Here is a 17,310-nt window from a genome sequence, read left to right as displayed (position 1 = left end):
CCCCAGATTGCAGGGATAAATTCAAAAGAGGATTATTTTAGTCTTTTAGTTAGTGTTTAGTCCTGGAGGCAAAAAGTGCCAGTGGAGTTTATTGAGTGACATGTTCAGCCCTGCACTTGAAGGAAATTATTTTGTTTGGAGGATGGATTAGAGGAAATGAGGTAGGGGGGCCAAAAAAGAGATTATTTCAGTACAGTAGTTGTTCAGGTGAGTTGAGATGAAGGCTTGAACTAGAATGGCAGCCATGGGCAGAAAAGGTAGAGATTCAAGAACGGTTGTGGAGGTGGTGGAACAACTGATTATATAAGGAGGGTTTGAAGTTAAACCATAGGATAATAAATTATGACACTCTTCTCAGGATTAGTAGCTGTATTCTGTGCTTCAGTTTGATTATCATCTCCAAAGCAGAAAAAGTGGAAGGAGGTTGGGAAATTGTCTTTGGTCCTGTGCTTGGCCTGGCTCTCTGGCAAAGGGGCAGGAATAAGGGAAAGCAAAAGGCATAGTTCTTAAGGTGGAAAATTGGACAGACTGAGCATATACAATGACTCATTACCAAAATGCTGGGAAATGGCTCCCACAGAATATTTCAGCACATCAGCTGACTGCTCTGAAGATAAGGCAAAAATCACCATAAATATATCTTCTCACAAATTCAAGGACAGAACAAAAATAATTTTCTGAATATCAGAAGCAAACCTACAATTCATTTTACACAAATTTCTCAATACATGCCGGAACATGAGACATCTGAATCTTATAAGCTCTTGCCTAAGGAGCCCAGGAAGAGACAATGAGAATTCCTGCCCTATGTGTCTCTTCCAGTTGCAAACTGAGAGTTGTATCTCAACTATTAGTATTAGTTTCAACTATATCTCAACTATAGAATTAGTTGTTACCAGATTGAAGCCTTCTATGATCTATTTCTTATGCTGGCGGTTGTTTAGTATCCAAAATCAGCAAGTGATGCTTTCAGATGTAAGACCAAACACAAACACACACAGCCTTCAAGAAGCCTACACTGAAAGTCAAGGTTATTCCTAAGCTATTTTATCCATAAGATATTTCTGCTCAGGTCCTTGACAGACATCTATAGGCAGCTTGACTGAATCTTTTTTTAATGCCTCTTCTCTCAAGTCCTCTCCTAGGACTACTGAATGAAGCTCAGGAAGGTCAGTTAGTGAAGGAATCCCTCAGATAAATGATGGGAAGCAGACCCAGCACAGGGGGGTTTCAATTCAAACTCCCTTCTTAGTTCTTCTATTTGACAGGTAATTCTTTTTCCTTTTAACATTTCTTCAGTGATGAAGCAGAGCATTCTTACACAACACCTGAGGTGACAAGCCCATATAAACCTATATACCAAGGTTCTGCCTCCCCGCCCCCTCCTTATATTTTAATCAAGAAATAAAGCAGCAGTAACAATGTGATCAGAATGTCTTTATTGTCTTCCTATAAAAATCATGTAAACATTAGCATACAGACACCTCCTCCCATTCTCAAAATAAAAATGATGATGATGCATTAAGCAGGAATTTAGAAGAAATTATTAGGAAAAAAACTGTCAGATGGACACAAATTGTTACTACTTGGCAAACTGTTAGTCTTTATGGCTTGACAGATGCAGAAGTGTAGTGTGGGAGAGCCAAGAAAACTCTTGCACTAGAGAAGATGACATCAAAAATTTTTTTGTAACTTTTTGCCTGTGACAAGAGTATAACACAAAATAATTCATCTTGTTAGCACAGTGCCTGGCACATAGTAGACGCTTAACATTTGTTAGTGTTTACATTTCCACCTTTCATCCTCAACCTTTTTCCTTCCCTTAGCTGAAAGACAGAAAGTATAATCAGTTCTGACATGAGATTCTGATCCCCTAAATTGCAGGACTGCCTTAGGACATCACTGATTTACCACCAAGACTAGAGATGACTGGTGGTATGCATGCTGGTAAATGTTAACAACCAGCTCTGGGAAGGGGGGTGAAGGCAATGTACACACAACATACTTTGAAATTTAATCTGCGTTATTTTCTCTACTGGCTTTCTTAAGTCTAAACAATCAACAAAGCTCTGATCTGTAACATTTGCCAATTTCCAAAGTGTAAAATGATCACACTGAGAATCTTGACTGCTGGCTCTCTGGATCAGTTAGAGCAGCTCCAGCATATCCCTACATGAGGCTACAGAGACTGCTAGAGAGGAGAGGAAAAAAGTAGATGGGAATTAAGTAATATTGGTGAGAAGTGTATAGGTCCTAGAGAGAATTCCTGTTAAAGTTCTTTTCCAAACCACTAATTTGGAACAGCTGTACTGCTCACATCATCTCAATGAAGAAGGGTTAGACTCACCCACTTTAAGATGTCTGAACCAATCCTACACATGCTCATTCATGAGTAATGAGCAATGCCAGGCACTTAGGAAAAAATGTGAATATCATTTACTTTTCTGCTTTTTACTTTCAAGGAAGGTTAGGGTAGGAATTATATGATAGTCAAGTTTTGATTCAAATTTAACTTTCCTTCTCCCTCTGCCAACCCCCGAGAACTTCCTCAGAACTATGCTGGAAAAAATTCTAAATGATTATAAAGTAAGACACCTCTTTATTCTCATTTATACAGAAAAAAACTGTAGATACCATTAAATGACAATTAAAACCATTAGCTTTAGTTCAAGTAGATAAAAGGATAATAAATATCCTTTAGATATTTATTAGACATAGCAATTTTTCCTCCTCTGATTATTGAATACTCCAGTGAAAAGATAAAAACATTATTAGCTCAGGTACTTTCTGGATGAAGAATAACAAAGGTCTCAGTAGTCTCAATCTGGTCTGAATAGGCCATAGGCCATTAAGAAAGAAACTGATCATCTAATGATTGCTCCTTCTACCTCTTTCCCATACAAAAATTATTATTTTAAATTTCATGCCATCTGAATGTACTATTCTTACTACATCTGAAAAAAAGGAACTAGCTTGGAAAGAAGAGATGAAACTACTTATTTCCCTAGTTCAGCACCAAGAAATGAGTATGAGGGCTACAGGTTTGGAAGACGATTACCTCTGGGTTTGTTAATATCTACAGTACATTATGTACTGAAGCCTGTTTTATTTGAAGAACAACAGTCTACTCAACATTGGAGTGGAAGTTAAGAAAATAAAACTTAACTATGATTACTTGGCCAAAGTTGTCAGTGGGACAGAAGGTGAAAGATGCTAACAGTAGAAAAAAAAGTGAATTTCAAGCCCTTGGCTAAATCAGGGTGAAAATGAATAGTATCTTTGGCTGTCGTGGTAAAAGCTATTGTCAATCATATGTGTATCAACAAATGTAAAATGTCATCATACTGACAGTTAATATTAATTGGCTCCATGAAAATACTCCTCCAGGTGAAAAGATCCAAGGAGCAGAGTTCAGGAAAATAGCCACAGAACTGCCTGGCCAGCAAACAGGATGCAGAGCTGTGTCAGCAAGGACTCTGATGACATTACAGCAAGGATCTGAAACCCTGTGAAGAGAACCGGTTAAACTGTGGTAACTATGTTACTGCTCAAAAAAACAATGAGTTGAGCTATTATGTGGGGTATTTCTATGTCAACGAAAATAAATCAGATTTCAGCTAATGGTTCAACTATTTGTAATATTTTTGGTCCACATTTGTGATTTCATCAGAATGTGAAACTCCTGGTATGAGAATACCCTGCACTGATGCAGATTAAGAATGCATCTGTAAATCTTACAGTCTTAGAGAACTGCCTGTGGGGGCCTAACAGAGGAAAGTTTGTACAAAATTCCAGTAGGGCAGGGTCCAGGCAGCCTAAAGAAGCAGTCAAAGAAGGGAGAGCCCCAGACTGTGGTTAGTACATCCAGGATCTGATCTGAGCTCTGCCACTAATTCGCTAAGTGATTTTTCAGCAAAGCATATAACCTCAATGGGCCTTGTTTCTCCATCTCTGAAGTGAGCGTTTAACTAAACCACAGCTGAGGTCCTCACCAGTTCTAACATTTGGGGTCCATAAATGCTTCCAAATAGAACTCAACCTGGACAACACTTCTACTAACTAACCACAAACCAGAGTTGACAGTCCGGTTATGTTCCAGCACTGTCTTGAAAACCTGGTCACATATTTTTTTGCTTAAATTGTGCATGTTAGTACAAGTTACTAATATAATCCTTTTCTCCAATTTCCTGAAGAATATGTAGCCTTTCACACTTTCACAGGTGGTTCCAGTTGTCTGTCCTTATGAGCTAAGACAACAGAAGACAGAGCCCCTGATCAAGCCCAAATCTAATAATTTTCTGTCACTCCAGTTTCATTTACCTTTTTTGGGCTGGTCTAACAAAGAGAATAAAGCAATGAGAGGACAGCTTTTAAATGATATGCCATTGAAAATCTGTTAAGTATACATCCCTAAAATACCAGAGTGATTTCAATAAAGACAAATTAGCTTCAAGTACCAGATCTCAACTTCTTGCTATATTCACTTCCTCATCCACCACTGACTGCATATATTGATCCTAGTTTAAAATAAAACTTCAACACTTTCAAACCTCTTCCCTCCTTTTGAATTTTCCTCTATCTTTGTAGGATTTCAAAAATAATATAAAGTGAAATGTGTTTTAAGAAAAAAGGACAAGTTGATCTAGGTGGTGCTTCAACAGCAAAATCTGTGAAGACCATAGCAATCGTTATATTGAAGACATTTAAACCCAGGACATTTTTTACTGCGCTATATGTGTGGGAATGTATGTGTATGTGTGCATCTATATCTGTATATATAAATGTGTGTGTATGTGTGCATCTATATCTGTGTATATAAATGTGTGTGTATGTGTGCATCTATATCTGTGTATATAAATGTGTATGTATGTGTGCATCTATATCTGTATATATAAATGTGTGTGTGTGTACATACCCTTCATTTTCAAAAACTCAAAATAATGCAGTCACATTAATCCTTGAGTTTGAGGAGAAAGTATTATTTTTGAGCACTGTCAATAAAAAACAACTACAAGGTTTTTAAATAGAACACCCAGGAATCACTGGTACTCAGCTACAGAGGCAATCTGTGTGATGTATAGACATCAAAAAAGAAAACTGAAGGATTAAGAATAACCTTTTGCAGGTTTTCATAAGAAATCTGATGGACTATGGAACCTATAGAATATGGACTGAAATATGCTGATGAATAAAAAAACAAAAATAAAATTATACCTAACAATACCAACTAAATAAGGATGGACAACCTGAAAAATCCCATCTCTCCAAAATGAGACAGCATACTGGATTATAAATGCAAGATTATGTACACAATTATGTTAAGTTAAGCCAGTTCATATATTACACCCAGCAATTCAAAGAGCATATTGGAGGGACGGCACGTGGCGGAAGAAATGATCCACACTGACTGAGGAGTCTCATTCATTCCAATCCACGGAATCCTGTCCTTTTCCCACTGTGGTCAGTGGTGTCTGCATAGGAGTCAAGGATACTGTAAATGAAAGGGTAAAGCTTAACATCTGGTCCTGAGCTTGAACAGCTTTTGCATTCTTCATTGTAATACCGGAGCAGCAGCTTATAAACTTGCCCTAGAAAATAAAGTCACATTATTTAACATAAAATAAAGGTAATAATGTATAGATAAAAACCTACAAAAGTACCCCCCCCAGTCTTATGAAAATCTAAAGATCATATCCTACTTAGTTCTGAGAAATATATCTATTTCCCATGCCAGAAGAACAATTTTACATAAAACACAATGTTTTAAAAACTCATTTGCCTTTATCTCACACCTTCAAGTGTACAGGCACACAAGCATGCATACATAGCCTTTCCCGTGTGTGATACAGTTAGATGCTAAGAGCATCTAACACAGGCTGCCTGACTGACTGACTGTTCCCTAGTCATTCAACTTCTAAAGAATGTTAGAAAGCTTTTGGAGTTAACCTGGAAAAAAAAAACCCAACCAACCCAGCCATAAACAATGAGCCTTCTTCTACACTTAATAAGCCTGACTCAGTTGATACCTACCTATCTCCATCTGCCCAATCTGCTCCTTTTTTCTATTAGTTTTGACAAATGTGAAAGGGGGAATGAATAGTCCCATCACGTTCAGGGCCTTTTACCAAGAATTAGTCATACTATGCTCATTCAATATATCATGGATACAGAAACAAATAATCATACTGGTAAACCAAAACACTGCAAATAAAACCTCCTAAGCAGAAATTTCACACCTCCTCTTGATTTGTCTCCATTCCCAAATAAATTCTTTCCCTTAGTGCCTGTGATGTCCATCCAAGTTTAGTAAACAACTCTTCTAAACAGAGAGACAAGATTCCCATGTACTTACCAACTGTCTGTCCTCTTTCAGTAAGGAAGGTGTGCATGCTATAAATGTCTCTCATCAATTCTGAATCCCCAAATGTAAAATAAGCCACATCTCGTTCTGCTGCCGCCGCTGCCAGGATCTGTATTAAGGCTGAAGCAGAGAAGAAATAATGCTGATCACAAATCCACAGAGTAACAACAAAAAGTACTTCTAACTTTTTAAACCAGCTATGTTACAGTTAGTAAGTAACAACACTGGCTTAGATCAAAGACATACTATGCAAATCACTTGAGACAATGAATTGTGCTGAATGGAAAAAAAAATCTCTCAGTGTTGTGACTCTTCACATATATTCTTTAAGAACACAAAAGCAGTGTAGTATAGTAATCGCTGGACTCAGAATCAGGCAAGACCTGAGTCTGAAGCCTGTTTCCTATACTTTTTAGCTGTGTGATCATGGGCAAGTGATTTAAACTGAGTCTCAGTTTTCTTATCTGTAAAATGGGAGTAGTTACTTCACTACAAAAATGTACTTACCTCGTAGAGTTGTTCGGAAGATCAATTAAGATAACATGTAAATTGTCTTGCAAATATTCAATGCTATGAAAATGCCTGTTATTCATTATTAAGAGTATTTCATGGTACAAGGCAACAAATAAAAGGGTGCATTTCAGTTATACAGTCAAGAGAATAAAACAACTGTCCTATTTTCTAAACTAAGTTATTCTCAAACATTTACTTTAAACTTAGCCACTCTCCTTTACTAACAAGAAAACTGGGTTTTCAATGGATTTAGTGAAGAGGTACTGGCATACTTATTAGAGAAATAAATCACTAGACTTATAATGTATTCCCTTTAAAAAAAACAACAAACTTTTACTAATGACTTGATTTCATATTGCAAGCATTTTCCACTCTCTCAAGATTAAACTCTCTCTTGTGCCAAAGAAACCAATTAATCAAAAAATATTCAACAAAGGATAATGTCTGAGAACATCTTTCTGCTGTGAAGGAGATTAACCTGTAAGCACCGCAGACATTGTTTTCTTGGTCCTTCTTAATTTATTCTGCATCATGTTAAGTTTTTCTAGACCCAAGATCTTTTACAAAGTTAAACTCAAAGAAGCCTAATTAAAAACTCTTCACTAAAGTTCTCCTCTGACACCTTATTGTGGCATGGAGGTCCACTACTTGAGGTTCCTGAAGACTGTGCCAGAAGAACACAAGTCCTGGCTGCTGAAAAACTGTGAGTCTCAGCCAGCCAAGTGTTTGCTTAGATAATTGCAAATAAGTTTCATTATCAACAAACTGACAAGAAAGGGAAAAGCTTTTTCAGTTATAGCAGTTCACTAAGAGAAGATCAGCTAACATCAACTATGTCAAAAGAGGAAGCATCTACTCCAATAAAACCACTGATTACTGATGTAATGAAGGAATTTAAAACATTCAATATGTTTACATGTTGTCATGCCAGACATATGCCTTTCTCCTCAGGAAAAGAAATTTATACTTCAACTATGATAAATGGGTAATAGTTAAAAAGATCTTTTAAAACACAAACTTAGAAACAGAATATACTTCAATACACACCAGGTCAAGAAAGGAACTTTTGACATTTCATTTATGACTGCAATTCTAAATTCTATCAAAGGATATGGTAAATTTCATCAATTAACATTTCTCAAGTATCTGCAATGTGCTGGGTACTATAACTGGAATTCATTAATCTCATAAGTGTTGGAGTAATTTATCTCAAGAAAGATGATGTTTTAATTAAAACTACTTAACCAACTTATCTATTAAAGCTTCAGTAAACCCATTTTTAAAGCTGCCAAATTAAGCTAATCTGCATACCAGAACTGAAGCTAACGAATCTCCATTGCCTGAAAACATGGCATATTATTTATTACCTTTTAGTTGGAGTGTGAAAATCTGACTAAATATATGTCATTAATAAACAAAAGACCTTTTTAGATCCAGCTCCCCAAGTCAGGGACAATTTTGAATTTTCAATTTTATAGGATCATAGATTTAGAGCTGGGAGGGAATTTGGCAATCATCATCCCTTCCTCCCCAATTTTTTAAATATATGAGTAAATTAAGTCATAGAGAGAAGTGACTTGCCCAAGGTCACTCAGATGGGTCTGAACCCAGATACTCTCCCTTCAAAATTATGATCTTTTCCATTGTGTATATCATGTGGATTTTCAATGTGCCACTCAGGAAAATAAGGAACTATCAAGAATGATCTAAATAAGTAAAACTAACTGCAGTTCATTTCTATCCTGGTATAGCTCTAACAGTGGTAAGAACTTACATTTATACAGCACCCACACCTATAACAGCATCTCATTTGACCCTTACAACCCTGAGGCAGTTTAATGAACTAAAATTCATTTGGAGGCAGAAACACTCGAGTTCAAATCTTAACTTAGCCACTTACTATTTGACGCTGGAAAGTTAACATCTTTCTGCCTCAGGTCCCTCATCTGTAAAATGGGGATAATATTAGTATATACTTCATGGAGTCGTGAGGATCAAATGAGATGTGTAGAACACTCTGTCAGTCTTAAAACTGTTATATAAATGTCAGCTAAAGTTAATCCAAGTATCATTCTTATTTTACAGAGGAATAAAATAAGGTTTATACTAGCAACTTATATTTCTACGTTACTTCAACGTTTACAAAGAGTTTGCCTCATAGTGTCTGAGATATCAGATGCAGGTATTGTTATCTGTATTTTACTTTACAGATGAGGAAAGTGAGGCTCAAAGACATTATGTGATTTGCTCACACAGCAATGAGGTGCCAGAGCCAAAGCACAGAGAGGGAGAGAGAGAAAGAGTTAATCTACTGACATAGGTATACTCCAAACATATTTAAACTCTCCCATCAGCCATTTTCCAGCTTTAAACAATAATTTTACTCCCCTGAATATATAAAAAATGTAAATATATAAAAATGATATGAGATTTTCAGAGAGAAAAAGGACTATTCCAAAAATTTAATAAGAATAATGGCTAAATGAGTGTTTTAAAATACAATAATGTCCCTCAGATTTTCAATACCTAAAAACCCCAAAATCCACATAGCTCTAGAGAACTGTGCCTGGACATTTAAATGAACTCTTCTGCCACTCTAGTTGGGAATGAGAATAGATCTGCAATATAACAAGGTGCTTGTGCTGCGTGGACTGGGTCCAAGAAATGATACAAAAGCATCAAATTCTGACTTCAAACATGTCTAAATGCCAAAGGAATTATTAATTTAAATTGTAGGGAGCTGAATTTTAATTTTCTTCTTGGCAGAAATTTCGAGCTATAAAAACAAAACAAAAACAAGCATATATGATTAATTAAAAACAACTTGATCTCTTTTTGCAATGAATGCAAAGAAGAATGAAACAATACAGGGAGGAAGATCAAAGCAAGACTGTGCTTTAGAAATATCAGCATGGAGTAACTAATACAAATAGTAAACTCTACCATACACTACAGTAGTTTTATAATGTATGACTACTTAAATGATGCATACGTGTGCTGCCAGGGTTGGAGTGTAAGTAAAAAAAAAAAAAAAGCTGACTCTTGAAAGCTCTCGAAGACTGACTTCTAGTTTAGTCTCTTCTCAGCTCTCGCCTTCAGTGACCTCTCTAACCCCTCCAGGACTGATGTGGATGCATTACTTAAAGATGAGATCTGTAGATAGATGTATACATAGAAATATACATAAACACATGCACATATATATACACATATATGGATATGTACATATGTGTATTTGTATACGTGTATATATGTGTGTATGTATATGTGTGTATACATATATATATGTAAAAACATAAAATCTTTCTTTGTTCCATGATCCTACACTATCTTTGATCTACCTTTTTGACTATTCCTTCTTTTTAACTCCACTTCTATTTCTCCCAATCAATTATTTTCAGGTGTCTCTCAAGGCTCGGGTAATTCTTAATTTTCCACACTTCTTTTCTTTGTACATTCATTTTCCTGGACAAATTATTCTCTCTTATAACTTCAACTCCAAGTCCTATCTCTATGATGGTGACTCCCAAACCTAAACCCTCAGATCCCATCTAAGAACTAGCTTACATACTGCCAACCATCTAGGATATTGCAACATGGATGTCTCATCATTACTATAAACTTAAAATGTTTAAAATTAAACTCAATTTCTCTGATCAGACAAATGTCACTGTCCCATGAACTTGTGATGCTTATTTCCCTCAACTGTGCTTTGGCTCACAATGGTACTCTGCCCCATCTAGAACATTCCTGCTCCTTTCAGTCTATCCTCAGTGCCCAGCTCGAATATTACCTTCTCCACAAAGCCTTCCTTGATGTCAATAACCTATGATATTATGTCAGTTCTAGTCTATTCTACAGTTAGAATTTTGTCACAGAAGATCTCCAATTGTTATTACCATACATAAAACATACATACACACCCATATACCATAGAGTATCTATTAGAGTCTACCACTACTAGAGTATCTATTAGAGTATTTTTCATGTATATATCTGTCTTCACCAGTTCGAGTAAGCTCCTTGTAAATAGGGCTCATGTCTTTCCACTACTTTTGTCTCCCACTTGCACCCCCTGCCCCCATCCTCAGATGTTTTGTATGATAGACCAAAAATACCTAATGTGTGCTTGCTGTTTGAATAAAATAGACAAAAGATGTGACAATACTTGGAAGGGCTATACAAATATGGGTTTTCTACCAAGGAAGAGTGGAAAGAGGCTGCACTTACAATCAGGGCCCCACATTCTAATCTGGTCTCTGCTATTTTTGACTGGTAGGAAGCTGACAAAGTCATTTTCTCACTCAGGTTCTCAGTTTACTCATCTATGATTTGAGAGAGTTGGACTAGATGATCTCCAACGTCCTTTCCAGCTCTAAAGCCTATAATAAGGAATTTGTCAGTTATTTCAGAATCCCCCAAATCCTTTTTTAATCAGTCCTCTTCAACAACTTCTAGCCATGTGCTTCTCCTTCCAATTCTAAAGGTCTATAATAAAATATATGAAGACATGACTTCCCAAATACACCAAAATCTTTTGATGAGATAACTATGTTGTGGCAGTGCTACTCGTAAGGGGAATCAGCACTGCCTTGGGTCATTCTCATGAGACAGTACCTCTTCTTGTTAAGGCACCATAACTCTCAAGGAAAATCCAGGATACAGGAGCACCCTATAGAAAACATCCTCCTCTACTTTCTCAAAGTCCTTCTGGTTTCACTTGCCATGTAATGGTTATAAGACAGTAATCTGTATTTAGATTTGGGGAATGGGATATAAGGCAGGGGGATAAAACAAACATTTAAAGTATTCATTTCTGTAAGCCATTCATGGTTTTCCAACAAACAGGTGAAAGATATTTTTGAACTCAAATAATTTGTATTCTCTCTCTTTCCCTGCCTACTTATATTGAATTTGCTTACTACAAAGGAATTCTGTAACTCTTGACTCTACTATTTCCTATGTTGAAAGAACACTCAATGTGACTGAATCAAACCCAGGTTATGCATTCACTTCTTCAGTATGTAATTCACAATTAGGTTGCGTGTGATCAAGTCTGCAAGAACAGCATACCACCTTTCTCAATAATCAAACTCTCCTACATCTTGACACATTATTTGAGAAGAATGACTGAAATTGGAGGAGCTACTTTTGGTCACATTATGTTTCTTCTTAAAAAAAAATTTTGTGGCCTTCCATAAAAAATTATTTTTTAATAAACTTCCAACTTTCTTCCTGCTCCTCTAATTTAGAACTAAATTTTTAAAAAAGACTCAAAAACCTAGTTTTTAATTAATTTTCACCAGTACCACAGGTAAAATCAATATCTGCTTCTCTAAATGAATGCTTTGCACAAAAAGATACATACATGTTTTGAGCTATATTAACATGCGAAACACCAAACTGCCACCAAGCGGCACTAAATAAAATAGCTCAGTTCTGGGAAATCCCTTGATGCTGAAGAATCTGATATCTTTAATTGAAACACTTAAAGGCCAGTAGGTTCCTTTGGTCAGAAAAATACTGAACATAAAGAATATGGTTTAAAGGTAGTATATGAATAATTTTTACAAATATCAAGGGACTCAGAATCCCTAGGGAATAAAAGTAATCCATTAGCTAAATAGTCAGCCTGCTGACTACTAAAAGTTTTACATAACAAATTAACAGTAAGCAATACACATTTATAAGAATATTCAAACTTATCAAACTGTGATTCTAAATAAATTGTCAAGCAAATGGATAATTGTCCTAATCAGCATTCTTCTTAGGGCTTAAAAAAAAATTTAAGAAAGTAATTCTTCAGTAGATTTCAAAATACACTCTCCTAAAATGAGTATAACTGCCCAGAATAATAAACTGCAGCCACTTACATGTCCTGAGTTAAAGTCACCTGAATGCTTTTGAATAGACTATGGGTACCTAATCTTTTCAGTGTGAATGTGTCAAAATCTGCTTAAAGGAAGGTTCAGGCACATATATTCTAACTGTGAAATGGGTGAGAGGGCCATTCCATCTATCAGTGAACTTCTTTTACATATCTAAATCTACTGATTTCATGAGTATGAGCACTCTTCTTCACCACCACGAATTGCAGCTGCTTGATGCCTTAATTTCCAGAAAGTTTCGTGAGTTGCTATGTACTAAAAATATTATCCACTGGTGGCTAGCTTTCTGGTGAAGAGTTTCTCAAAACACATATAGGCCTATCCTCAGATGCCAGGCATACAGGTATCAGTTCATGAGCCTATGTTCAAAGCCTATCCTGAACCTGCCACTGCTTGTGTTCCATGAGTTTACCTTTCAAGAGTCCACCAGGGCAACACCCACAGTAGGACAAGTAGGAATTCAGTGAAGGCTTTTGTGGGATAATATGACTAATGATAGGAATGAGAGAAATTGCAAAAGCAAAATATGCCAATTAATGAATAAATATAATATTCACTGTGGCAAATAAAAAAAGAAATACAAAACATAATTCCTACTGATGGGGAGAGAAGATTAACAGCCACAACAATAAACAACACAAAAGTCTCAATATTTTTAATCATGCAGTACAGACTATAAATTCATCAAGAATTCATTGATAGGGAAATCCAACAAGGACTGAAAATTAGGCTGCTTCATGAAGGAGGCTGAACCTCAGGTGTACCTTGGAGGATAGATAGAATTCAGGTAGGTGCAACAAAGAGATCAAGAGCATACCAGGCAAAGGGAACACAAAGGAGACACAGAGTCAGGAATAAGCATGGAGCATTCATGGGACCGTGAGGAGCACATACTAGAGCAGAAGGCATGTGCTAGAGTTGCAGGGGGAGAGAGAGATGAATAACATAAGGGTAAGGGCTGGGAAGTAAAACAGAAGAGGTTAAATTTAAGAGTTGTAAATAACAGATAAACTAGATAGACAGACAGACAGTGAATAGCATTTTGTTTGCAAAGAAGCTTCCATAAAAAGTTTTTTTAGTAGTAACATGATGAAAGCAACGTCTAAGGGAAATCAGTCTGACTACATTACAAAGGATAGCTTAGAGGGGCAAAAGACAGCTAAGAGCTCATTTACCAAGTGATGAAAGCCTTGACTAGAGCATCTGTAGAGAGAGATGAGGAAAGGATGTATATAAGAGACGCTGAGAAGGTAATTAGCCATTGACAAGTGACTATCTATAAAAGACTAAGGAGATGACGTCCAAAGTTCCAATATGACTTAAAAAGTGGCTATGATAACAAAATTTAGTCCTGAATTGAGATATTAACTTACTCTTTTGAGGATTATGTACAGTAGAGAGCAGCAATTAAGAATGAGATCTGACACGGATATATAAAACTTCTTGAGCTGACAATCAAATATGGGCAGGACCACGGCAGATCTAGATTTGGGGATTGATGACATAAACCTAGTCATCCATTTTACTTTGTGCAAAACAGAAAAAGGTGGCTGTCATAAAATCAATAAGCTTAGTGTAGAAAATAGGCTCCCTAAAACAAACTCAGAAGATAAAGAATGAATCAGACTGAAAATGAGGGCTTACATTTTTTACTTTCAAAAGGTAAGCAAAATTACTGTATGTTTTTAAAATATTGCTAAACTTTTAAAGTGATCAGTTAATACAAAATACAATTGTACTTGCAAAGATCACAGGATTTGGAGATGATAGATCAAGTTAAGGACCAAAATGATTACAAGGATACATCATTCAACCAGTGTGTAGCCAAAATAGATACAGGTAAATCTCATTACAATTAATATAACAAATGACTAAATAATGACGCCAATTCCCCACTTCCTGGCAGACAGTCCACATTGCAATGATTTTTTTCTAACAGATAGCCCAGTTCAAAACATACTTTCACTGGTGCATATCCTATGAAAGATAACTTAAAAAGAAATCTGAGTTATTAAGAATCCTCTCTCCCTATGGTCTCCATCTATGGAATCAAACGCTTTGTCACAGAATCTCAGAACCTAACACAGAATAGGGGCCTGGCCTCAAAAGCTATCTGGCCAATCCTAGGCCTGAACAAAAAAAACCTTTCTACATTATACCTAGTAAAATGTCACCCAGCTTTGGACAAAAATCCTCTAGTCATAGGAAAACCCTTTCCTTTCGAGGCAGCCCAATCTACTCAGACTGTCAGGAAGCTGCTCCTCACATCAGGTCTAAATGCGCAACTCCCACGTGTGCTCCTAGTTCTGTAGTCTGAGGGACTCAGAACAAAGGTAATGCTGCCTCCATAAGATGTTATTCAGAAGCTCAGAGGTACTTTTCACATCCTCAGAAGAGCGAGCAGAAGGGAATGGAAATGTTTAGCCTGGAGAAGAGAAACTTCAGTGTGCCAAGGAAATGGAGGAATCTTCTAAGCAACAGCAGCCTTGAACACCATTGTGAGGAGACCACTGAGAGAAGGTTGGCTTGTTTTTAATATGGTCATGAGAGTCAGATGTACTAAAGGAGTAGACAAGATAGTTTTTCTGTATCTGGGGGTCAGAACTACCTTGGGTATCTCAGATGATGAAGTGGGAAAGCAATGAGGACCAGAATGACTGGAGGGAAAGATGACAGAAGCGAGGTACAGAATGAAATACACTTTTATGCACGGTCAGTGTATAGACTTGCTTTGCTTGACTATACTCATTTGTCATAAGAGAAGGCTTCTAGATTTGTTTTGGTTTTTTTTTTTTTGAGGGATGAATTAATGGGTAATGATGGACATAAAAAAAGGGGAGGAAGAGCATCATTAAAGCACTTAAAATAGAAGAAAAACAAAAAGAAATTCACAACAGGACATAAAAGGGAAATTTTATTATTAACGTATTAAAGTTAATACAGACTATCAAAAAACAAGCAACAGAACACAAGTTCACAGTTAGACATAAAATTTTTTTTCCTGTTTTTTAGTATTCACTGATAATGTCTAAATTCATAATAAAAAGAAAAAAAGGAAATATTGTAAGGATGAATTAATTTCTGGCTCAATCAACATGTACACAAACCTATCATTCTTTTCTCTTCACTCACCTTTTAATCTAGAATCACCCCCAAAGGCACCACATCCCCAGTTTCCTGTGGCCACTGCTGAAAGATTCGCAGAAGAAACTCCAGGTCGGAAGAAGCCACAGTAAGCCTATAGGAAAACAAGAAATATGTTAACATGTGAGTGAATACATTTCTGATATGATGCTTTTGTAGTACTAAATGCCATGCTTGTAGGTGTTTTTTTTTTAAACTATTCATTTTCTGAGGAAAGCTGAAAATGTAGTTTAGAATAGAAATTCACTGAAATATACCAAGAATAAAAACACAATCTTAAAAGTGAGAAGTTATTAGCTGTACTTCAGTTTCTGCCATTGACTTGCCTTCAGGAAAAGCAAAGCAAATCCTTGAACCATTACGTGCCTAAATTTCTTATGGTGAAACAAAAAAGAGTGGAAATGATCTGTAAATTCTACCAGTTATAACTCTGAAGTATCACCTCACACCCATCAGACTGGCTAATAAGGCAAAAATGGAAAATGATAAATGTTGAAGAGGATGTGTGCAAACTGGGACACTAATGCACTTAGTTGAGTTGTGAACTGATTCAACCATTCTGGAGGGCAATTTGAAACTCTGACCAAAGGGTTGTAAGATTGTGCATATATCCTTTGATCCTGAAATACCATACTGGGTCTACATCCCAAAGAGATCGTAAAAAAGGGGAAATGACTTACAGGTGCAAAAATATTTGTAGACACCCCTTTCATTGCGGTAAAATATTGAAAACTTAGGGGACACCCATCAACTGGGGAATGGCTAAACAAGCTGTGGAATATGAATGCAATAGAATACTATTGTGCAATAAGAAATGATAAACAGGCAGATTTCAAAAAACCTGGGAAGACTTGTATGAACTGATGCAAAGTGAAATGAACAAAACCAGGAAAGCATTCTTCTTAGCAACACAATAATCCAAGACAAGTACAAAGGACTCACGAAAGAAAAGGTTACCCACATTCAGAAAAAGAACTGATGGACTCTGAATGCAGATCGAAGCAGACTTGTTTCACTTTATTCTTTTTCATGGTTTTTTTCCTCTCGATACATTTCTTCTTTCACAACCATGACTAATATGGAAATATGTCTTACATGACAGTACATGTATAATCTATATCAAATTGCCTACCATTTTAGGAAGAGGGGAGAAGAAGGAGGGAGAAAAATTTGGAACTTAAAATCCTGTAGAAATGAATACTAAAAATTGTCCTGACGTAATTGGGAAAAAATACTATTAAAATGCAAATCTGAGTGGTTTATTAAGAATTCTGATTAACAACAACAACAGCTTCCACTTACATAGTACTTTTAGTTTTACAGAGAGCTTTCCTCACAAGACTCTTGTGAGTCAGATAGCATAATTATGATTATCACTTCCATTTTACAGGTGAAAAACTGAGA

At 36.3% G+C, this 17,310-nt stretch overlaps 1 protein-coding gene across 2 annotated transcripts in view; it reads right to left on the bottom strand.

Annotated features, from left to right (window-relative positions):
* Nucleotides 1-1,422: 1,422 nt before the first annotated feature.
* The window catches only part of PARG (poly(ADP-ribose) glycohydrolase), a 118,758-nt gene continuing 102,870 nt past the window's right edge, over nucleotides 1,423-17,310 (bottom strand). For both annotated transcript variants that reach the window (XM_072627356.1, XM_072627364.1), the window contains 3 exons: nucleotides 15,895-16,000; nucleotides 6,353-6,481; nucleotides 1,423-5,588 (listed from right to left, as the gene is read on the bottom strand). In XM_072627356.1, the coding sequence (XP_072483457.1) occupies nucleotides 5,422-5,588; nucleotides 6,353-6,481; nucleotides 15,895-16,000 (402 nt within the window). In that variant the 3' untranslated portion in view covers nucleotides 1,423-5,421. The remainder of the gene's footprint in view (nucleotides 5,589-6,352; nucleotides 6,482-15,894; nucleotides 16,001-17,310) is intronic.

Source organism: Notamacropus eugenii, chromosome 1 (genome assembly GCF_028372415.1).
Source record: "Notamacropus eugenii isolate mMacEug1 chromosome 1, mMacEug1.pri_v2, whole genome shotgun sequence".
In the NCBI taxonomy this organism is placed as follows: Eukaryota; Metazoa; Chordata; class Mammalia; order Diprotodontia; family Macropodidae; genus Notamacropus; species Notamacropus eugenii.
Note: the sequence above shows the minus strand (reverse complement) of the source record. Positions and strands in the feature narration are given on the sequence as shown.